The 23,475-nt window shown below is 45.1% G+C and overlaps 2 protein-coding genes across 4 annotated transcripts in view; both read right to left on the bottom strand.

The window, feature by feature from the left end:
• The window catches only part of LOC115130083 (mucin-2-like), a 32,150-nt gene extending 20,710 nt beyond the window's left edge, over nt 1-11,440 (bottom strand). Inside the window, exons 1-10 of one of the 2 annotated variants that reach the window (XM_065019919.1) lie at nt 11,209-11,440; nt 8,491-8,922; nt 8,004-8,121; nt 7,211-7,321; nt 5,966-6,028; nt 4,013-4,075; nt 3,246-3,878; nt 2,713-2,763; nt 248-307; nt 50-127 (exon numbers count right to left, since the gene is read on the bottom strand). In XM_065019919.1, the coding sequence (XP_064875991.1) occupies nt 50-127; nt 248-307; nt 2,713-2,763; nt 3,246-3,878; nt 4,013-4,075; nt 5,966-6,028; nt 7,211-7,321; nt 8,004-8,121; nt 8,491-8,500 (1,187 nt within the window). In that variant the 5' untranslated portion in view covers nt 8,501-8,922; nt 11,209-11,440. The remainder of the gene's footprint in view (nt 1-49; nt 128-247; nt 308-2,712; nt 2,764-3,245; nt 3,879-4,012; nt 4,076-5,965; nt 6,029-7,210; nt 7,322-8,003; nt 8,122-8,490; nt 8,923-11,208) is intronic. The other variant, XM_065019920.1, reaches the window with a different exon arrangement.
• A 1,334-nt stretch (nt 11,441-12,774) lies between these two features.
• On the bottom strand, nt 12,775-23,366 carry LOC115130984 (sterol-4-alpha-carboxylate 3-dehydrogenase, decarboxylating-like). 2 transcript variants are annotated; one of them, XM_029662598.2, is made up of 8 exons: nt 23,245-23,366; nt 22,995-23,053; nt 22,680-22,841; nt 22,353-22,499; nt 22,027-22,155; nt 17,648-17,790; nt 17,237-17,339; nt 12,775-13,893 (listed from the first exon to the last, which is right to left on the bottom strand). In XM_029662598.2, exons 2-8 carry the CDS (start codon nt 23,013-23,015, stop codon nt 13,561-13,563), a joined length of 1,038 nt encoding a protein of 345 aa, XP_029518458.1. In that variant the 5' UTR covers nt 23,016-23,053; nt 23,245-23,366; the 3' UTR covers nt 12,775-13,560. The 2 variants fall into 2 exon arrangements, with proteins under 2 accessions (XP_029518458.1, XP_029518459.1); XM_029662599.2 differs by lacking the exon at nt 23,245-23,366 and having other exon boundaries at nt 22,995-23,238.
• Between the last annotated feature and the right edge of the window lie 109 nt (nt 23,367-23,475).

Here is a 23,475-nt window from a genome sequence, read left to right as displayed (position 1 = left end):
ATGGAGGAATGAATTAGTGTCTTATATAAGGGGTCTCCTCTCTTCCCACCTGTCTGATCCACTGAGAAGCTCCTGACTCCTAGATCCTGGGCTGGGAGGGATGGGCTTTACCAACTCCTCTTCTAGACTACACAGAAGAGAGGAGAGTCGAAATATAATTACAAGGCTTATAGTGTGACATGATACATTGTCGTATTAAATTTAAAAAATTGTAAAGATTTTTTTATTTTTTTATGTTGGAACAAACCCATTGGTGAGAGAGAGGAGATCATCAACTATGAGCTGAGGGATTGGCTCACCATGCAATCTGCAGACAAGACAGAGAGGACTTGAATAGAAGAGCACAACGGTTTACATCTAACTGACTGTTATAGCAGCAGCTAACAGACTATTATAACAGCAGCTAACAGACTATTATAACAGCAGCTAACAGACTATTATAGCAGCAACTAACAGACTGTTATAGCAACAGCTAACAGACTATTATAGCAGCAGCTAACAGACTGTTATAGCAACAGCTAACAGACTATTATAGCAGCAACTAACAGACTATTATAGCAGCAACTAACAGACTGTTATAGCAACAGCTAACAGACTATTATAGCAGCAACTAACAGACTGTTATAGTAGCAGATAACAGGCTATTATAGCAGCAGCTAACAGACTGTTATAGCAGCAACTAACAGACTGTTATAGAAGCAACTAACAGACTATTATAGCAGCAACTAACAGACTATTATAGCAGCAACTAACAGACTGTTATAGCAACAGCTAACAGACTATTATAGCAGCAACTAACAGACTGTTATAGTAGCAGATAACAGGCTATTATAACAGCAGCTAACAGACTATTATAGCAGCAGCTAACAGACTGTTATAACAGCTAACAGACTATTATAGCAGCAACTAACAGACTATTATAACAGCAGCTAACAGACTATTATAGCAGCAGCTAACAGACTGTTATAGAAGCAACTAACAGACTGTTATAACAGCTAACAGACTATTATAACAGCAACTAACAGACTATTATAACAGCAGCTAACAGACTATTATAGCAGCAACTAACAGACTATTATAACAGCAGCTAACAGACTATTATAGCAGCAACTAACAGACTGTTATAACAGCAGCTAACATACTATTATAACAGCAGCTAACAGACTATTATAGCAGCAACTAACAGACTATTATAGCAGCAGCTAACAGACTGTTATAGAAGCAACTAACAGACTATTATAACAGCTAACAGACTATTATAGCAACAGCTAACAGACTGTTATAGAAGCAACTAACAGACTATTATAACAGCTAACAGACTATTATAGCAGCAACTAACAGACTATTATAACAGCTAACAGACTGTTATAGCAGCAGCTAACAGACTATTATAGCAGCAGCTAACAGACTGTTATAGCAGCAACTAACAGACTATTATAGCAGCAACTAACAGACTGTTATAGCAGCAACTAACAGACTATTATAGTAGCAGATAACAGGCTATTATAGCAGCAACTAACAGACTATTATAACAGCTAACAGACTGTTATAGCAGCAACTAACAGACTGTTATAGCAGCAGATAACAGGCTATTATAGCAGCAACTAACAGACTGTTATAGCAGCAACTAACAGACTATTATAGCAGCAACTAACAGACTATTATAGCAGCAACTAACAGACTGTTATAGCAGCAACTAACAGACTATTATAGCAGCAACTAACAGACTATTATAGCAGCAGCTAACAGACTGTTATAGCAGCAGCGAACATACTATTATAGTAGCAGATAACAGGCTATTACAGCAGCACCTGGCTATCCATCATGCACACACTGCACAACACCTGTGTAAAACCACATTTAATTCTGTATCAAAAGTTGTTTGATCACTTCCTCTTTTGGTTCTATTTAAGGTACTTCACCAGCAGGATTGTGTTTTAATATTCACTGAGTATACAAAACATTAAGAACACCTGCTCTTTCCATGACAGACTGACCAGGTGCATCCAGCTGAAAGCTATGATCCCTTATTGATGTCACTTGTTAAATCCACTTCAATCAGTGTAGATGAAGAGGAGACAGGTTAAAGAAGGATTTTTAAGTCTTCAGACAATTGAGACATGAATTGTGTGTATGTACCATTGAGGGAGAATGGGCAAGACACAATATTTAAAAGCCTTTGAACGGAGTATGGTAGTAAGTGCCAGGTTCCACCAGTTTGTGTCGAGTACTGCAACGCTGCTGGGTTTTTCCATACTTAACAGTTTCACACGTGATTCAAGAATGGTCCACTGCCCAAAGGACATCCAGCCAACTTGACACAACTGTGGGAAGCATTGGAGTCAGCATGGGGCAGCATCCTTGTGGAACGCTTTCAACACCTTGTATTGTCCATAGCCCCAATGAATTGAGGCTGTTCTGAGGGGGGTGCAACTCATTATTAGGAAGGTGTTCCTAATGTTTTGTTCACTCAGTATAGAAGTATAGAATGACCGTTGACACCATGGGTGTATTCACTAGACACCAAACGGAAGCAAACGCCTGAAACAGGGAGGGACTAACCTGAAGGTGTCCAATAAACACTAGTTTTCATTGCAAAACATTTTGTTACGGTGTGCCCTAATGAATACACGTCGTTAGTAACCTACTGTAACCGGTTTCATATCACCCACTATGGCGTGAATGAGGAAGTGTGTCTCTGTGGTTTCCTACCTGTCCTCTGGCTCTGCTGGCTCTGTCCCTACTGGGTCAGGGACTCTGGAGCTATGGGGGATGGGAGATACACTTTGTGTTATTGGACTACAGCTATCTTTTATTTTATTTTATTTTTTACCTTTATTTAACCAGGCAAGTCAGTTAAGAACAAATTCTTATTTTCAATGACTGCCTAGGAACAGTGGGTTAACTGCCTGTTCAGGGGCAGAACGACAGATTTGTACCTTGTCAGCTCGGGGGTTTGAACTCGCAACCTTCCGGTTACTAGTCCAACGCTCTAACCACTAGCTACCCTTCCGCCCCGGTTCAAACTGTACAACTGACTAATGGAGGTTTTCTAAAGACAATGGGTTGGACCAACTTTAATAGTCTCACCCAGAGCCCTACCCATAATGTAAATAAAATGTTCTGGTCTCAACACTACACACACTGTGGTGCAATATACATGATCATTGTTTGGTCAATACGTCCAAATGTTTCTATCTATACTTATTCAAATGAATATATACAGTAATGAATCAATACTGTACCTGGATGAACCTGTGTCGAAGGAGATGAGTGTGTCAGACAGGGCTGTCAGAGTGTCCACTGGGGCAGGATCTGTCTTCACTGGTTTGTATGGGACAGGGGACACTGGGGAGACTACTTTCAACAGGACACTACTCTCTGGGGACAGCTCAGTGGCCACTTTGGTACGCCCTGGCTTCATGCCCTCATAAGGGTCAATCACTGCTGGGGTGTCAACTATGACAGGGGTTGGCATGAGGACGTCTTTCACACATACATGGATGTCCTCCACAGATACAGAAGGGACATCTTTCACAGATACAGGAGAGACATCTTTCACAGATACAGGAGAGACATCTTTCACAGATACAGGAGAGACGTCTTTCACACAAACAGGAGATACGTCTTTCACAGATACAGGAGGGAAGTCTTTCACAGATACAGGAGAGACGTCTTTCACAGATACAGGAGGGACGCCTTTCACAGATACAGGAGGGACGCCTTTCACAGATACAGGAGGGACGCCTTTCACAGATACAGGAGAGACGTCTTTCACAGATACAGGAGGGACGCCTTTCACAGATAGTGCAGCTGGTTCTTTGGGGACAGAGGGAGTCTCGGTGAAGACAGAGTCATCATTGTCTGTGATCACCACCCTTTAGACACACAAGAAAAACAACATGTCAGAAAAACTAAACATCTCCCGTCAAGCCTTTCCTTTCAAACAACATCATCATTTTCCATACGGGACAAAACAAGTCAAGACGGTTCTTTGACAGACATCAATTACCTTTTAGCCACAAAAGATGTAACATCTGTGGTCAGGGAGGTTTCTGGTGGTTTGTCAGTACAACTGTCAGGTGAACAGGAGAACAGGTGATAAGACACAAACAGAGGAATAGAGAGATGGAGAGAGAAAAAGAGATGGAGAGAGTGAAAGAGATGGAGAGAGTGAAAGAGATGGAGAGAGTGAAAGAGTGAAAGAGAGAAAGAAAGAGTGAAAGAGAGAAAGAGAAAGAAAGAAAGAAAGAAAGAAAGAAAGAAAGAAAGAAAGAAAGAAAGAAAGAAAGAAAGAAAGAAAGAAAGAAAGAAAGAAAGAAAGAAAAACAGAAAGGGAGAGAGCGAGAAAGAAAGAAAGAAAGAAAGAAAGAAAGAAAGAAAGAAAGAAAGAAAGAAAGAAAGAAAGAAAGAAAGAAAGAAAGAAAGAAAGAAAGAAAGAAAGAAAGGGAGAGAGCGAGAAAGAAAGAAAGAAAGAAAGAAAGAAAGAAAGAAAGAAAGAAAGAAAGAGAGAATGAAAGAAAGAAAGAAAGAAAGAAAGAAAGAAAGAAAGAAAGAAAGAAAGAGAGAATGAAAGAAAGAAAGAAAGAAAGGGAGAGAGCGAGAAAGAAAGAAAGAAAGAAAGAAATAAAGAGTGAAAGAGAGAAAGAAATAAAGAGTGAGAGAGAGAAAGAGAGAGAGAAAGAGTGAACGAGTGAAAGAGAGAAAGAGAGAGAGAAAGAAAGAGTGCTGGCTGTCTAAATGATAGACTGAGTACACTGCTGGCTGTCTAAATGATAGACTGATTACACTGCTGGCTGTCTAAATCATAGACTGATTACACTGCTGGCTGTCTAAATTATAGACTGAGTACACAGAATAGACTCTACTCTACTTAATAGAGTCCCTGCTGCCAGTAGACCTCTGACATTACTGCTGCCAGTAGAGCTGTGACATTACTGCTGTCAGTAGAGCTGTGACATTACTGCTGCCAGTAGAGCTGTGACATTACTGCTGCCAGTAGACCTCTGACATTACTGCTGCCAGTAGAGCTGTGACATTACTGCTGCCAGTAGACCTCTGACATTACTGCTGCCAGTAGAGCTGTGACATTACTACTGTCAGTAGACCTCTGACATTACTGCTGCCAGTAGACCTCTGACATTACTGCTGCCAGTAGACCTCTGACATTACTGCTGTCAGTAGACCTCTGACATTACTGCTGCCAGTAGAGCTGTGACATTACTGCTGCCAGTAGACCTCTGACATTACTGCTGCCAGTAGAGCTGTGACATTACTGCTGTCCAGTAGAGCTGTGACATTACTGCTGCCAGTAGAGCTGTGACATTACTGCTGCCAGTAGACCTCTGACATTACTGCTGCCAGTAGAGCTGTGACATTACTGCTGCCAGTAGAGCTGTGACATTACTACTGTCAGTAGACCTCTGACATTACTGCTGCCAGTAGAGCTGTGACATTACTGCTGCCAGTAGACCTCTGACATTACTGCTGCCAGTAGAGCTCTGACATTACTACTGCCAGTAGAGCTGTGACAATACTGCTGCCAGTAGAGTTGTGACATTACTGCTGTTGAGACATTACTGCTGACATTACTGCTGTCAGTAGAGCTGTGACATTACTGCTGCCAGTAGAGCTGTGACATTACTGCTGCCAGTAGAGCTGTGACATTACTGCTGTCAGTAGAGCTGTGACATTATTGCTGCCAGTAGAGCTGTGACATTACTGCTGCCAGTAGAGCTGTGATATTACTGCTGCCAGTAGAGCTGTGACATTACTGCTGCCAGTAGAGCTGTGACATTACTGCTGTCAGTAGACCTCTGACATTACTGCTGCCAGTAGAGCTCTGACATTACTACTGCCAGTAGAGCTGTGACAATACTGCTGCCAGTAGAGCTGTGACATTACTGCTGTCAGTAGAGCTGTGACATTATTGCTGCCAGTAGAGCTGTGACAGTACTTTATTTACCTGAAGCCATTGGATGTAGATGAGTTGGCAGCAGGCTTGGTGTCTGTCTCGGTAAAAACCCCTCTGAAAAAATATATACGATTATTCACCTTTTGGATTATTCACAATTAATGAATGAATTACATTGAATAAGCAGTTGATCAAGTGATGCAATGGTGGAGGTCTGTTTTACCTGATCCTGGAGATGGTGCTCTTTATTTAGGAACCAGAAGTTTGTGGGCAGTTTATGATGAAGAACATGTTTTGTGGTTTGTGTTGAGGTGGGAGTTAGTGTGTAGTGTTGAGGTGGGAGTCCGTGTGTAGTGTTGAGGTGGGTGTCAGTGTGTAGTGTTGAGGTGGGTGTCAGTGTGTAGTGTTGAGGTGGGAGTCAGTGTGTAGTGTTGAGGTGGGTGTCAGTGTGTAGTGTTGAGGTGGGAGTCCGTGTGTAGTGTTGAGGTGGGTGTCAGTGTGTAGTGTTGAGGTGGGTGTCAGTGTGTAGTGTTGAGGTGGGAGTCAGTGTGTAGTGTTGAGGTGGGTGTCAGTGTGTAGTGTTGAGGTGGGTGTGTAGTGTTGAGGTGGGTGTGTAGTGTTGAGGTGGGTGTCAGGGTGTAGTGTTGAGTTGGGTGTGTAGTGTTGAGGTGGGGTTGTAGTGTTGAGGTGGGTGTGTAATGTTGAGGTGGGTGTCAGTATGTAGTGTTGAGGTGGGTGTGTAGTGTTGAGGTGGGTGTCAGTGTGTAGTGTTGAGTTGGGTGTGTAGTGTTGAGGTGGGGTTGTAGTGTTGAGGTGGGTGTCAGTGTGTAGTGTTGAGGTGGGTGTGTAGTGTTGAGGTGGGTGTGTAGTGTTGAGGTGGGTGTGTAATGTTGAGGTGGGTGTCAGGGTGTAGTGTTGAGGTGGGTGTGTAATGTTGAGGTGGGTGTCAGTGTGTAGTGTTGAGGTGGGTGTGTAGTGTTGAGGTGGGTGTCAGTATGTAGTGTTGAGGTGGGTGTCAGTGTGTATTGTTGAGGTGGGTGTGTAGTATTGAGGTGGGTGTCAGTGTGTAGTGTTGAGGTGAGTGTCAGTATGTAGTGTTGAGGTGGGAGTCAGTGTGTAGTGTTGAGGTGGGTGTCAGTGTGTATTGTTGAGGTGGGTGTGTAGTGTTGAGGTGGGAGTCAGTGTGTAGTGTTGAGGTGGGTGTCAGTGTGTATTGTTGAGGTGGGTGTGTAGTGTTGAGGTGGGTGTGTATTGTTGAGGTGGGTGTGTAGTGTTGAGGTGGGTGTCAGTGTTTACCCATTTTCTGCAGGTCTGGTGGGGGAGGGAGGGGTCTTGGATGTGGGAGAGGCTATTGGGCTGGTGTCTATAGGGGCTCCATTCAGTCGATTCACTTTAACTTCTGCCATCCTGTTCAGATAGGGAGAGAGAGAGGGGGTAGGAGAGAGGGAGAGGGAGAGAGGGGGAGAGAGGGAGGAGGAGATAGGGAGAGCGAGAGGGAGAGAGAGGGGGTAGGAGAGAGGGAGATGGAGAGAGAGCGAAAGAGAAAGAGAGAGGGTAGGAGAGAGAGAGAGGGAGAGCGAGAGGTGGTAGGAGAGAGAGAGAGAGAGAGAGCGAGAGGTGGTAGGAGAGAGAGAGAGAGAGCGAGAGGTGGTAGGAGAGAGAGAGAGAGAGAGAGAGAGAGGTGGTAGGAGAGAGAGAGAGAGAGAGAGAGAGAGAGAGCGAGAGGTGGTAGGAGAGAGGGTATGAGAGAGAGAGAGAGAGAGAGAGAGAGGGGATAGGAGAGAGAGAGAGAGAGAGAGAGAGAGAGAGAGGATAGGAGAGAGAAAGAGGGCATTAGAGTGGGGAGAGACATTGAATAGGATATGAGTGGAACCTCATCCCTAGTGTTAACTGATACCACGTAGAGAGATCTGTCTGATAAACCAGACTAATGTGACTAACTTCATTCTAATGACTTTGTTTCTCTGTCTCTCTGTCTCTCTGTCTCTCTGTCTGTCTGTCTGTCTGTCTGTCTGTCTGTCTGTCTGTCTGTCTGTCTGTCTGTCTGTCTGTCTGTCTGTCTGTCTGTCTGTCTGTCTGTCTGCGTTACCATGGTTTCTCCTCCTCTGTTTCAGACTGAGGTTCACTGAGTCTCTGCATCCAGCTGGCATCTCCCTTCAGCTTGGTCCGAACCTTAGAGGTCTTCAACACTGATGCTCTGTCCCCCTCTGAAACACACACAGTACACACGTTAGACAGAAACACACACACACACACACACACACACACACACACACACACACACACACACATTAGACAGAAACACACACACATGCACAAATGCACATGTACATAATGAAACAATCACACACACACACACACATACCATCTGAATAAGAGAAAACAGCATTATGATACATACTTCACACTGATCACACCGCAGGAATGGATGGAACTATGGTGCAATAAACATGGTATCCATCACCTCGTCCCCATGGTATGGACCTACTACCACATCTTACAATGGCAGGAAACACACTATCACATGCTCATCCTACTGAAATCAGCTCAGTCAGTCAGTAAACCTGTCAACTCACCTTTTGACATAGTCGGGTGATTCCTCTGCTGGCTCCCAATCTGGTTCCTATGATTCCTCTGCTGACTCCCAATCTAGTTCCTATGATTCCTCTGCTGGCTCCCAATCTGGTTCCTATGATTCCTCTGCTGGCTCCCAATCTGGTTCCTATGATTCCTCTGCTGACTCCCAATCTGGTTCCTATGATTCCTCTGCTGGCTCCCAATCTGGTTCCTATGATTCCTCTGCTGGCTCCCAATCTGGTTCCTATGATTCCTCTGCTGGCTCCCAATCTGGTTCCTATGATTCCTCTGCTGGCTCCCAATCTGGTTCCTATGATTCCTCTGCTGGCTCCCAATCTGGTTCCTATGATTCCTCTGCTGGCTCCCAATCTGGTTCCTACGATTCCTCTGCTGACTCCCAATCTGGTTCCTATGATTCCTCCGCGGGCTCCCTGAGTACCACAGACAGCAGTACAGACACAGGTTAGTTTATGTGTCGGGGGGCTAGGGTCAGTCTGTTATATCTGGAGTTATTTCTCCTGTCTTATCCGGTGTCCTGTGTGAATTTAAGTATGCGCTCTCTAATTCTCTCTTTCTCTCTCTCGGAGGACCTGAGCCATAGGATCATGCCTCAGGACTACTTGGCATGATGACTCCTTGTTGTCCCCAGTCCACCTGGCCGTGCTGCTGCTCCAGTTTCAACTATTCTGCCTGCGGCTATGGAACCCTGACCTGTTCACCAGATGTGCTTCCTGTCCCAGACCTGCTGTTTTCAACTCTCTAGAGACAGCAGGAGCGGTAGAGATACTCTGAATGATCGGCTATGAAAAGACAACTGACATTTACTCCTGAGTTGCTGACCCTCTACAACCACTGTGATTATTATTATTTGACCATGCTGGTCATTTATGAACATTTGAACATCTTGGCCATGTTCTGTTATAATCTCCACCCGGCACAGCCAGAAGAGGACTGGCCACCCCTCATAGCCTGGTTCCTCTCTAGGTTTCTTCCTAGGTTTTGGCCTTTCTAGGGAGTTTGTCCTAGCCACCGTGCTTCTACACCTGCATTGCTTGCTGTTTGGGGTTTTAGACTGGGTTTCTGTACAGCACTTTGAGATATCAGCTAATGTAAGAAGGGCTATATAAATAAATTGGATTTGATTAAGAGAAGTTGGGTCCAGAAACAAGCCCTAGTCTCTGTCCCACTTGGTCCTTGTGTATATTTGATAAGATTGGACCTCTTGGTGTACAGTATTGGTATCGGTGTTGGACTGACACACTCTGGGTTGCAGGCCATTCGGGCTACCCCTCTAGTTTGTTCTACAACTGTTTAGTCTCTGTCAAAATCAGGGTTGGCAGTTTCCCTCTCCTCCTGTAAGGAACAGGAACATGTGATAGACATTCCACAGTCATCCTTTAATTATGCAGGTGAGCCTGTCCTACCACTTTCTGCCGAACGACCAAACATACCCTCTGTCAGCCAAAGATAGATGGACACACACACATACACACGCACACACACATACACACGCACACACATACACACGCACAGACACATACACACACATGCACACGCAAACTGGAGCAAACATTCCCTCTGTCAGCCAAAGATAGATGGACACACACACACATACACACGCACACACACATACACACGCACACACATACACACGCACACACACATACACACACATGCACACGCAAACTGGAGCAAACATTCCCTCTGTCAGCCAAAGATAGATGGACACACACACATACACACGCACACACACATACACACGCACGCACACACAAACTGGAGCAAACATACCCTCTGTCAGACAAAGATAGATGGACACACACACACACACGCATTGCACACACAAACTGGAGCAAACATAAATCCTCAATGTATGGTTTTAGAAGTAGGGTCTGAGATGTTAATTAAAACCTGGTCTGCTTGCTTTTTCTCACAAATATTCTATTTAAATATTCAATGAAGTGGCTTGATAGATTGGTTTGATAGAAATTAACTACAAATATATTACACAATTCACAGGTGTCTTTCTCTTATCCCTAATCAAACACAAACGGCTCACTCACATTTCTCCTCAGGAAACTGAAAGCAAGTGGAAATTGTAATAAAACACTGTTATGATTTTTCCTAATCAAACGACAGGCAAAGTTGACCTCTTTGTCAAATAAAATGGAGTGCTGTCAATTTCACTATGTAAATGACGCCCCAGTGGTAAATTCACATCCTGAGGCAGTGGAATGTCTCTTTCTGAATATCTTCTGCCAGTGAGGACAGATCAAATAGACTGAAGGCTTAGATACTGTATTGATCATACATGATACACACCAGTCTACACACATGATACATTTTACAAGATACACACCACCAGCACACACACACACACACACAGACACACACACACACACACACGTTAAATGATAAGGTACGGTAAGGGAGCAGAAGGATGGAAAGGCTCATATGACAGGCAATTATGGCAAACAAGGCACAGAGAATAATGGTTCTGGGAGGACAAACAGACTGCCTGACAACCATCGTAGATGTCTGTCAGGGTCTGAGGATTTAGCATAACATTAAACCATTAGCAAAGGATATGATTGATTATATTCCTGATCTATACTGATTGAAAAAGAGAGGGTCAAGAAAGAGAGAATCCACATTCTAAGCCCTGACAAACATGGCACAAAATAACCTAATAAGCAACAGGAGTAAAAAGTACCTACTTTCACTGGATACTGTATCCACAGTCTCCCAAACTGTAGAGAATCCCACACAGGTAGAGTGAGAGCAGGTGAGGGACAAAAGTATAGGTAAAAGATTGCTAGGTCTGTGTGTGAACGGAGAGAGGGCGTGTGACTAGCTGTGTGACAAGCTGACAGGTGTTTGAACAGATACGGACGTGGACACAGACGTGGACACAGACTAGCTCAGACAGTCCTAGAGGCTACGCCACCACCCAGGGGGTGTGTGTGTTTGTGTAGGGGTGAGATTGGTAAGAAGTGAGTTTTGTTTACTGCTTATTCCCCTCTCTTTTAACACATACCTGAGAGCCAGGTGAGCAGGAACATACTTGGCATAGCCAGTAGGAGTGTAGAGCATGACCCAAACACACACACACAGAGACACACACACAGGTGTAACGGATGTGAAACGGCTAGCTTAGTTAGCGGTGCGCGCTAAATAGCGTTTCAATCGGTGACGTCACTTGCTCTGAGACCTTGAAGTAGTAGTTCCCCTTGCTCTGCAAGTGCCCCGGCTTTTGTGGAGCGATGGGTAACGATGCTTCGTGGGTGTCAGCAGAGGGTCCCTGGTTCGCGCCCGGGTATGGGCGAGGGGACAGTCTAAAGTTATACTGTTACACAGGCTCCTATAAAACTGTTTCTCTCATGCTTACTGGACAGGGAGACATCAGAAAGAGACATCAACACATCTGAGAACAGTGACTGTAGATATTCTCTAACAACTGGGTCACACTTCAAAGCCTACGTGTTAAATAAACACCAGGACTGCGATTTGCTTTGTAATGTTACGAGTTCAATAAGCCTCTCTATTTCTCTTCCAAACTAGAGGCAATGATGATGTAGCCCCATTAAAACATGCCTCATCTTGATAAGGTGTGATTAAGTTAATAGCAGTCTCTTGTAAGACAGACCTGGGTAACACTGTCAGTCGGCTGACCTATGAATAGTTAAACCATGGGACCATGAGGTGTAGATGTAGGCAGAACAGGGTGTTAGGTCACAGATGTGTGTGTGTGTGACACACTTTCTCAGAACACCTGCGTCCTCCAACATCTACCATCTGCTCCAAAGCACAGTTGTCAATAGCAACATAATAGATTAACTCTCAAAATGAACATCCACACCAGATAGTGTTTACAGTACACAACCCTGCCCTTATTTAGTCTTATTCAAATAGATTAGGGTGGAGACATGGGAGGGATGTCTATTTACTCAGTCATACAGGTTCACTGTAGTAGAGTGTAAGGATGAGGAAACTGCTTGGTTTTAGTGCCAATGTTTCACTTCAGCTCATAGTCAGTGTAAACTGTGAAGTCTATTGCACCTGCTTGCTCTTTCCTCATCCCTCTCTCTCCCCTACACTCTGAGGGCTAAACCAGTTAAGCAGCTCAGCCTAGCAGCAGTGAGTCTTACCATGGCTCATTATACTAGAAGGAATGTCAGGCATTTCAACCTAAACCCTGCCCTCTCTCTCCCCCGCCCGCCCTCACACCTGAACCCCGCCCTCCTGAGTTATGGTGGATAGATGCAAACAGACAGCCAACTCTATTTTCTAATGAGGGTGAACAAACTTTATTATATGTTAATTCCTATACAAACACATTCTATGTTCACGTTTTAATAAACTGTACAATGTTTAGATTAAGGGAATGTAAGGCATAAGATTGTATTTGAAATGAACTGCATGACTGCTTGTGATTTAAATGAACAAACTGCATGATGGCTTGTGATTTGTATAAGAGACTAGAAACAAGATGGCTGTAGAGGGAAAACAGTCACAGTACATCAAAATGAGTGCTCATGAATAATGGCAAGAGGAAGTGCTGGAAACAATGTTAGATTGTGTATCCACATTGAGAAGAAATGTGTGCTGCTCTCTATTGGTGAAGAGAGGTACTGAAGCCAGGCAAAACATGTGTTACTGACTGTCCTAGGAAAGGTGAGAGTTCACAGATCCTCATAAGTCCACAGACATGAGAGCGAGAGCACCCATTTCACAGGCTTATACCCCCAGTTAGTATTATGGGCCCACAAATATATCAGAGTTTGAAAAGAAAACTTTTTTGTTACCTAAAGAACAAGACTCAAGACACTGGTGAGGGTATGAAACAGTCCGACCCTTCGGGTTGAATCTTAACTTGATAACTGTACACAACTCACAGCTTCAAATGTTTTTCTCCCATTGACAGCAGTGATTAATGTGCATAGATCAAGTTAGGACTCAAGTGAGGTTCTGTACCACTAGCCTGGAATCTAAACTGATACGATCCATTTCACCATTGTTACACGGAGCATATCAGTTTGGTTTCCAGGCTACCATATTGCAGGTAGTCATCAGGCTCCATGTCGTAGATGAGGATAGCTCTCCACCGTGCGTCTGATTCCATCCTTTAGACCGACCACAGGCTTGTACCCCATGTCCTGCTTGGCTCTGGAGCAGCTGTAGAAGTGGTGTTTACCTGCCAGGGCCACCCTCATGGGGGTGAAGGTGGGTTTGAAGGCCACTAGGGGGCGTAGTAACAGAGACAGCAGCCACAGCAGCAGAGCCAGCCCGTAGACTAGTGTGTAGGGAAGGTTGTAGCGCGGAGCAGCGTAGCCCAGACCTACTAGAATATCTGACATGAAGTCCCAGAACCGGACAGGCTCGTCATTAGTGATGTGGTACGCCTGGAGGGAGGAAGGGGGAGACGAGAAAGATCAGTCAATACGGATTGAGAAAAATGTTAAATGTTGACAGAGTTGGCCTCCCGGGTGGTGCAGTGGTTAAGGGCGCTGTACTGCAGCGCCAGCTGTGCCACCAGAGACTCTGGGTTCGCGCCCAGGCTCTGTCGTAACCGGCCGCGACCGGTAGGTACGTGGGGCGATGCACAATTGACCTAGCGTCGCCAAGGTTAGGGAGGGTTTGGCCGGTAGGGATATCCTTGTCTCATCGCGCACCAGCGACTCCTATGGCTGGCCGGGCGCAGTGCACACTAACCAAGGTTGCCAGGTGCACGCTGTTTCCTCAGACACATTGGTGCGGCTGGCTTCCAGGTTGGATGTGCGCTGTGTTAAGAAGCAGTGCGGCTTGGTTGGGTTGTGTATCGGAGGACGCATGACTTTCAACCTTCGTCTCTCCCGAGCCCATACGGGAGTTGTAGCGATGAGACAAGATAGTAGCTACTAAAACAATTGGATACCACGAAATTGGGGAGAAAAAGGGGTAAAAAAAATGTTTAAAAAATAAAAATGTTGACAGAGTTAGAGAAAGACATTTCACTGGTTAGAACCCAATATTGTCCACCAGTTGGCTCTTTTCACTTTTGGAACCGTCTGGTATCACAGCGCCTCAGAAAAGGACTTGAATGGAGAGGGAAGAAAATCCAGCGGGAGTTTATTGGCTGATCTCTCTGTCCATCAACATCTAGCACAGGAATGGGCGACTTTGATAGGTGTAGGGCCACGACAAATCAGAACTCATGAGGGGCCTGCCGTTGCTCGTGGGCCTGCGTATTATGATATCGGAGTCAGACTGACTAATCAAATGGGGGACTAACCCAGTCGGTAATTCAAACACGATGAAAAGTTTAGATAGCTGGTCGCTAAACTAACTTAGCAAAGTAAAAAAAAAAAAATGTTAGCTGACATAACAGCAGTAGAACCAAATTTCCAAATTCTAACTCGCAACATTAAGTTGAGACCCCGACTGAGTTCACCCAAAAACTTGCCCATCCCTGGTATAGCATAACCCTTAGAACCTCCACATTTGTGAATATCAGAGTCCAAGCAGCGCAAGTGATTTAATGTAGGCTAAACAAGGAAGTGAGTTGGGGAAATTGGAAAGTATGCATCTCCCGAGTGGCGCAGCGGTCTAATGCTCTGCATCTCAGTACTAGAGGCGTCACTACAGACCCTGGTTCAGCGGTCTAATGCTCTGCATCTCAGTACTAGAGGCGTCACTACTGACCCTGGTTCAGCGGTCTAATGCTCTGCATCTCAGTGTTAGAGGCGTCACTACAGACACCCTGGTTCGAATCCAGACACAACCGGCCGTGATTGGGAGTCCCATAGGGCGGCACACAACTGGCCCGGCGTCGTCCGGGTTAGGGTTTGGCCGGTGTAGGCCGTCATTGTAAATAAGAACTTGTTCTAAAATGACTTGCCTAGTAAATAAAAAGGTTACCGGTAAATAAATAAAAACTAGTTTTCACATATAAACTTTATATGCCCAAACTTAGGATCAATTGGGCTTCCCAAATATAACACTGACCCCAAAACAAGATGGCCGCTGAGATGGAAAATTAATTTGAACTGACGATTTGTCTTTTTTAAGTCCCATTTAAGTCAGCTGTAGCAGGCTCTCTCCCGCCTCCATTTTAACCCACACCCCTTTCAAGTACCACTTTGTTGCACAGTATTTCCAGGCTCTATAATCGGGATCTTGGGACTATAAAAAGGCTCAATCTGCATTTTTGGTGAAATTGAGTAATTGACATGGCCTTGTTCTGGTTAATGTTCTCTACACACATACATATTACTCTAAATACATATTACTCTAAATACCCCCATTTGTGTTGTTAAGTTCAAAAGAATAGAAGATTACATTTCCAATGAGGGTTGGAACTTTAAAGCCAATTATCTCAGAATCATCTTTTAGCAGGTAGAACATTAATAGTCCCCGACCTCTGAACACCGTTTGTTACAACCAATGTTCCCTCAACAAAAAAAAAATGTCACCACCGAGCAAATGTAAGGTCTGCTGAGAGCAAACCTGAAGGTTGTGAAATCCTGTGCAACTTCTGACACACGTTTACTGTGAACACAGAGGCTGTACTTGTTTTAAGTTACAGTTAACAGTGGCCATGTATGCTACTGTGGCTATTTGATCATAATGTAGACCTACCAGAGTGGACTACCATCACAAACAATGGAGAAAATGCATCCCGTAACATTTTAACATGGAAATAACTGTCCTATCATTCAGCCTACAGTAGCAGCCAATGTGTGGTGTTCAATGTAGAGCTACATTCCATGAGACTTTTGAAAAAATCATGCAGGGCTTGACATTAACCTGTTTATCCACTTGTCCTTCAGACATTGAGGTGACGGAAAATGTGTTGCTTGATGCAAGAAACCACTTCAAAATAAAAAAACATTAATCCCATTGCATTACTACAGAGAATCAGACAAATTATGCTACCCTATGCCTATTGGCTACTTAACTTATTCAAGACCGTCTCAAAATACAACACTGCCCCTTTAAGACATAAAACAGCTCTTTACCTGACTCGCTTTTCAAAGATGTCTAGAAATGCACATTTGTGCTCTTGTAGGACGCAACCACTGCCCCATCGCTGACTAGAAATTAACTAGTCAGACCCCATTGAGAACAGGGTCTGAACTTACTAGCAAAGGATATTAACAAATAGCACACGTGGCTACACGCAACTCTCGCTTTGATCTCAAAACAAGCGCATCTACTCGTGACCGCTCATCCTGTAAACACAGTCCAGTTAAAAGTGAAGATCACAGATCCATATGGCAATGGCTATTTGCATATAGGCCTACTGCAGTGCTGATTAGTTATGGCGCGCCGTTCTGTGTCGAGTACGGCCCTGACGCGTACCTGTCAATGCAATAGAATCCTACTCCAATGCACTCTGCCTACAAGAAAATCTCTTGCACAGTTAGTCTTGCATAGTATGTTGCATTGAAAGCGGCTAATATTGTGTTGATTCGATAACAATTCCCACAGTAAAGAGGAACATTGACCGTGTTAACTAAAGGGGAAAACGCAAGAAAGGTGGGTGAAGTACAATCTCGTGCTTCCCTGCAAGGACAGCTGTTTCTTCTGTGCAGCAGTCCGATTGAGAGCTGCGCGCCCAGTTTATAGAGAACATTGGTTGGAACCCAACAAATATTTTGCGAGTGAGAAAGGCATCTTTCTTCAAACACACTACAGTTGACCCCATTGGTCATCATCACACAGTTGTACAGTGCAGGCAGGTCTACTGTATGAGATGGTTCCTACCTTGCCACAGATAGGAGACTCTGGCCTCAGACTCTCAGCAGACAGGATGAGTCCATGAACTACATTGTCCACGAAGGTGAAATCCACCAGGTTAGAACCATCACTACAGAGACAGAAGACATAGTTGGCAGAGAGAGAGACAACGTCAAACAAGGGCAGCGTCATATGGGGCTGCAGGTAGCCTAGTGGTTAGAGCGTTGGGACAGTAACCCAAAGGTTGCTAAATTGAATCCCCGAGCTGACAAGGTAAAAATCTGTCGTTCTTCCCCTGAACAAGGCAGTTGTTGTTGTTCCTAGGCAGTCATTGTAAATAACAATTTGTTCTTAACCGACTTGCCTAGTTACATTTTTTAAATCCATAAAACATTAACTTTGGTCTAGTTAAGAGTCCATGTTACATTCCAGACTGACCCGATGATGAACTTCATATTGCCCCTGCGTGCCGTGTCGACCAGGATGGGCACCAGCTGGGGGTCCCGGGGGCCGAAGATACCGTGAGGTCGGATGGCCACTGTCAGGAGGCCCTTCTCCTTGTCACAGGCCTTCAGAACCAGCTGAGACACCAGGCAGACAAGATGGAGATAGAAGAGAATATTATTGTTTTAATGTGGAGCCTGTTACATGTCTGGACAGCATCAATGTCTAAATGTTCTACAAGTTCTCCCCCCCTAGCAATGCTCTGGTACCATTAACATAACTATGTTAAGGCTATTCTACAAAATAAACAAGCTCCCTTCTCCTGTTCTGTGTGTAGTAGTGTCCTCACCTTCTCCTGTTCTGTGTGTAGTAGTGTCCTCACCTTCTCCTGTTCTGTGTGTAGTAGTGTCCTCACCTTCTCCTGTTCTGTGTGTAGTAGTGTCCTCACCTTCTCCTGTTCTGTGTGTAGTAGTGTCCTCACCTTCTCTTGTTCTGTGTGTAGTAGTGTCCTCACCTTCTCCTGTTCTGTGTGTAGTAGTGTCCTCACCTTCTCCTGTTCTGTGTGTAGTAGTGTCCTCACCTTCTCCTGTTCTGTGTGTAGTAGTGTCCTCACCTTCTCCTGTTCTATCTTGGTCTCTGTGTAGTAGTAGTGTCCTCACCTTCTCCTGTTCTATCTTGGTCTCTGTGTAGTAGTGTCCTCACCTTCTCCTGTTCTATCTTGGTCTCTGTGTAGTAGTGTCCTCACCTTCTCCTGTTCTATCTTGGTCTCTGTGTAGTAGTGTCCTCACCTTCTCCTGTTCTATCTTGGTCTCTGTGTAGTAGTGTCCTCACCTTCTCCTGTTCTATCTTGGTCTCTGTGTAGTAGTGTCCTCACCTTCTCCTGTTCTGTGTGTAGTAGTGTCCTCACCTTCTCCTGTTCTGTGTGTAGTAGTGTCCTCACCTTCTCCTGTTCTGTGTGTAGTAGTGTCCTCACCTTCTCCTGTTCTGTGTGTAGTAGTGTCCTCACCTTCTCCTGTTCTGTGTGTAGTAGTGTCCTCACCTTCTCCTGTTCTGTGTGTAGTAGTGTCCTCACCTTCTCCTGTTCTGTGTGTAGTAGTGTCCTCACCTTCTCCTGTTCTGTGTGTAGTAGTGTCCTCACCTTCTCATGTTCTGTGTGTAGTAGTGTCCTCACCTTCTCCTGTTCTATCTTGGTCTCTGTGTAGTAGTAGTGTCCTCACCTTCTCCTGTTCTATCTTGGTCTCTGTGTAGTAGTGTCCTCACCTTCTCCTGTTCTATCTTGGTCTCTGTGTGTAGTAGTGTCCTCACCTTCTCCTGTTCTATCTTGGTCTCTGTGTGTAGTAGTGTCCTCACCTTCTCCTGTTCTATCTTGGTCTCTGTGTGTAGTAGTGTCCTCACCTTCTCCTGTTCTATCTTGGTCTCTGTGTGTAGTAGTGTCCTCACCTTCTCCTGTTCTGTGTGTAGTAGTGTCCTCACCTTCTCCTGTTCTGTGTGTAGTAGTGCCCTCACCTTCTCATGTTCTGTGTGTAGTAGTGTCCTCACCTTCTCCTGTTCTATCTTGGTCTCTGTGTAGTAGTGTCCTCACCTTCTCCTGTTCTATCTTGGTCTCTGTGTAGTAGTGTCCTCACCTTCTCCTGTTCTGTGTGTAGTAGTGTCCTCACCTTCTCCTGTTCTGTGTGTAGTAGTGTCCTCACCTTCTCCTGTTCTGTGTGTAGTAGTGTCCTCACCTTCTCATGTTCTGTGTGTAGTAGTGTCCTCACCTTCTCATGTTCTGTGTGTAGTAGTGTCCTCACCTTCTCCTGTTCTGTGTGTAGTAGTGTCCTCACCTTCTCCTGTTCTATCTTGGTCTCTGTGTGTAGTAGTGTCCTCACCTTCTCCTGTTCTATCTTGGTCTCTGTGTGTAGTAGTGTCCTCACCTTCTCCTGTTCTATCTTGGTCTCTGTGTGTAGTAGTGTCCTCACCTTCTCCTGTTCTATCTTGGTCTCTGTGTGTAGTAGTGTCCTCACCTTCTCCTGTTCTATCTTGGTCTCTGTGTGTAGTAGTGTCCTCACCTTCTCCTGTTCTATCTTGGTCTCTGTGTGTAGTAGTGTCCTCACCTTCTCCTGTTCTATCTTGGTCTCTGTGTAGTAGTGTCCTCACCTTCTCCTGTTCTATCTTGGTCTCTGTGTAGTAGTGTCCTCACCTTCTCCTGTTCTATCTTGGTCTCTGTGTAGTAGTGTCCTCACCTTCTCCTGTTCTATCTTGGTCTCTGTGTGTAGTAGTGTCCTCACCTTCTCCTGTTCTGTGTGTAGTAGTGTCCTCACCTTCTCCTGTTCTGTGTGTAGTAGTGTCCTCACCTTCTCATGTTCTGTGTGTAGTAGTGTCCTCACCTTCTCCTGTTCTATCTTGGTCTCTGTGTAGTAGTGTCCTCACCTTCTCCTGTTCTATCTTGGTCTCTGTGTAGTAGTGTCCTCACCTTCTCCTGTTCTATCTTGGTCTCTGTGTGTAGTAGTGTCCTCACCTTCTCCTGTTCTATCTTGGTCTCTGTGTAGTAGTGTCCTCACCTTCTCCTGTTCTATCTTGGTCTCTGTGTAGTAGTGTCCTCACCTTCTCCTGTTCTATCTTGGTCTCTGTGTAGTAGTGTCCTCACCTTCTCCTGTTCTATCTTGGTCTCTGTGTAGTAGTGTCCTCACCTTCTCCTGTTCTATCTTGGTCTCTGTGTAGTGTCCTCACCTTCTCCTGTTCTATCTTGGTCTCTGTGTAGTAGTGTCCTCACCTTCTCCTGTTCTGTGTGTAGTAGTGTCCTCACCTTCTCCTGTTCTGTGTGTAGTAGTGTCCTCACCTTCTCCTGTTCTGTGTGTAGTAGTGTCCTCACCTTCTCCTGTTCTGTGTGTAGTAGTGTCCTCACCTTCTCATGTTCTGTGTGTAGTAGTGTCCTCACCTTCTCCTGTTCTATCTTGGTCTCTGTGTAGTAGTAGTGTCCTCACCTTCTCCTGTTCTATCTTGGTCTCTGTGTAGTAGTGTCCTCACCTTCTCCTGTTCTATCTTGGTCTCTGTGTGTAGTAGTGTCCTCACCTTCTCCTGTTCTATCTTGGTCTCTGTGTGTAGTAGTGTCCTCACCTTCTCCTGTTCTATCTTGGTCTCTGTGTGTAGTAGTGTCCTCACCTTCTCCTGTTCTGTGTGTAGTAGTGTCCTCACCTTCTCCTGTTCTGTGTGTAGTAGTGTCCTCACCTTCTCCTGTTCTGTGTGTAGTAGTGTCCTCACCTTCTCATGTTCTGTGTGTAGTAGTGTCCTCACCTTCTCCTGTTCTATCTTGGTCTCTGTGTAGTAGTGTCCTCACCTTCTCCTGTTCTGTGTGTAGTAGTGTCCTCACCTTCTCCTGTTCTGTGTGTAGTAGTGTCCTCACCTTCTCCTGTTCTGTGTGTAGTAGTGTCCTCACCTTCTCATGTTCTGTGTGTAGTAGTGTCCTCACCTTCTCCTGTTCTATCTTGGTCTCTGTGTGTAGTAGTGTCCTCACCTTCTCCTGTTCTATCTTGGTCTCTGTGTGTAGTAGTGTCCTCACCTTCTCCTGTTCTATCTTGGTCTCTGTGTGTAGTAGTGTCCTCACCTTCTCCTGTTCTATCTTGGTCTCTGTGTGTAGTAGTGTCCTCACCTTCTCCTGTTCTATCTTGGTCTCTGTGTGTAGTAGTGTCCTCACCTTCTCCTGTTCTGTGTGTAGTAGTGTCCTCACCTTCTCCTGTTCTGTGTGTAGTAGTGTCCTCACCTTCTCATGTTCTGTGTGTAGTAGTGTCCTCACCTTCTCCTGTTCTATCTTGGTCTCTGTGTAGTAGTGTCCTCACCTTCTCCTGTTCTATCTTGGTCTCTGTGTAGTAGTGTCCTCACCTTCTCCTGTTCTATCTTGGTCTCTGTGTGTAGTAGTGTCCTCACCTTCTCCTGTTCTATCTTGGTCTCTGTGTAGTAGTGTCCTCACCTTCTCCTGTTCTATCTTGGTCTCTGTGTAGTAGTGTCCTCACCTTCTCCTGTTCTATCTTGGTCTCTGTGTAGTAGTGTCCTCACCTTCTCCTGTTCTGTGTGTAGTAGTGTCCTCACCTTCTCCTGTTCTGTGTGTAGTAGTGTCCTCACCTTCTCCTGTTCTGTGTGTAGTAGTGTCCTCACCTTCTCATGTTCTGTGTGTAGTAGTGTCCTCACCTTCTCATGTTCTGTGTGTAGTAGTGTCCTCACCTTCTCCTGTTCTATCTTGGTCTCTGTGTGTAGTAGTGTCCTCACCTTCTCCTGTTCTATCTTGGTCTCTGTGTGTAGTAGTGTCCTCACCTTCTCCTGTTCTATCTTGGTCTCTGTGTAGTAGTGTCCTCACCTTCTCCTGTTCTATCTTGGTCTCTGTGTAGTAGTGTCCTCACCTTCTCCTGTTCTATCTTGGTCTCTGTGTAGTAGTCGATGGGCTTCTTGGCGTAGGGAAGGTCTTCTCTCCCATCCTTAATGTCTGTTCCTTCAAACACCACACTGGCACTGCTGGTCAGAACCACTTTCTATGGCACAGGCAGAAACACACCTAAACTTAGTCAGTATAGGGGACTATCTATCCACTTGATCAGTAATTACATTAAATTATGGAGAATGTACAGGTATTTTAACAGAGCATTTCTTTCATTGAATTTAGTTTGTCTTTGTAACATATTGTATGACAGGCCTATGTGTTTAATAGTAACCCTATACTGCCCCCTACCTGTACTCCAGCCTCAGTGCAGGCCTGTAGGACAGTGTGTGTCCCCTGGATGTTGACTCTCTGGAACAGAGCCTTGTCATCACTGGCTGGGGCTGGAGAGGCACAGTGGAACACCAGGGAGACACCTTGGAGGGCTGTTAGGAGAGCCTGGGATAGGGCCACATACACAATGATGCCCAGATGCAGACACACATAGGACGCACACAGACAAACACAGGCCTAACATGTACACATGAGGCACAAAGGCCATAGACCATAACAAGGTCATATAGCTGGCCCCAACCAGCTCAGTGCACAGACCCTTCACAGACAGACAGAGACACTCACCTGTTTGTCACAGAGGTCTCCCTGGTGGAAGGTGACTCCTGGTAGTTCGTAGCTCTGTCTGATGTCAAACACCGACACAGTGTAGCCTTTACCCAACAGCTTCTCTACCAGGTGTCTACCCAGGAATCCTGAGCCCCCGATCACTGCACACCTCTTACTGCTCTGTAGCGGATAGAGCGACAACATTCATTAAAGACAGACTATGATACAATGAAACGGACATGCATGAGACATAGGAGAAGAACCAAAAAATAGCCAGAACATGTGGTATATAGCTCAGAACTTGATATGTTCTTCAAACTACCGCGCACTCACCGGTCGTATGCGCGTGGCCATGACAAACTGCAGGAGCGTCGTCGGTGTTGGGAAACAAACTGACAGAGAAATTTGAGTATTTGTTTAAAGTTCCCTCGTTCGAAAACAGTTTGACGAGATCATGTCACACGGACAATTGAATCATGATGAAGACTACAAGCAAACACATTTAGGCTTATTTCAAGACAAGTTTATAATATAAAGACACTTTAATATGCTATCAAATAAGTGAAAAATTTTAACCATTCACCTGTTCAATCTGTTTTACAACAATATAAATCGACCCGCGCACAATTAATAAACCCTGTATCAGCTGAGCCCGAGAGGCGCTCCCGTTGGGTAGACGGGAGTTTGGGTGTAAAGGTGACAGGCTCGAACAGCCAATGCAGTGGAGCCTACGTCAAAGAACGCCACTGCTCTGACCAACCGGGACATATCCACCGTGAGACCACACCCACAGTGGGTAGCTATAGAAGTGTAA

This window comes from Oncorhynchus nerka, linkage group LG6, assembly GCF_034236695.1.
Source record: "Oncorhynchus nerka isolate Pitt River linkage group LG6, Oner_Uvic_2.0, whole genome shotgun sequence".
Classification (NCBI taxonomy): domain Eukaryota; kingdom Metazoa; phylum Chordata; class Actinopteri; order Salmoniformes; family Salmonidae; genus Oncorhynchus; species Oncorhynchus nerka.
Note: the sequence above shows the minus strand (reverse complement) of the source record. Positions and strands in the feature narration are given on the sequence as shown.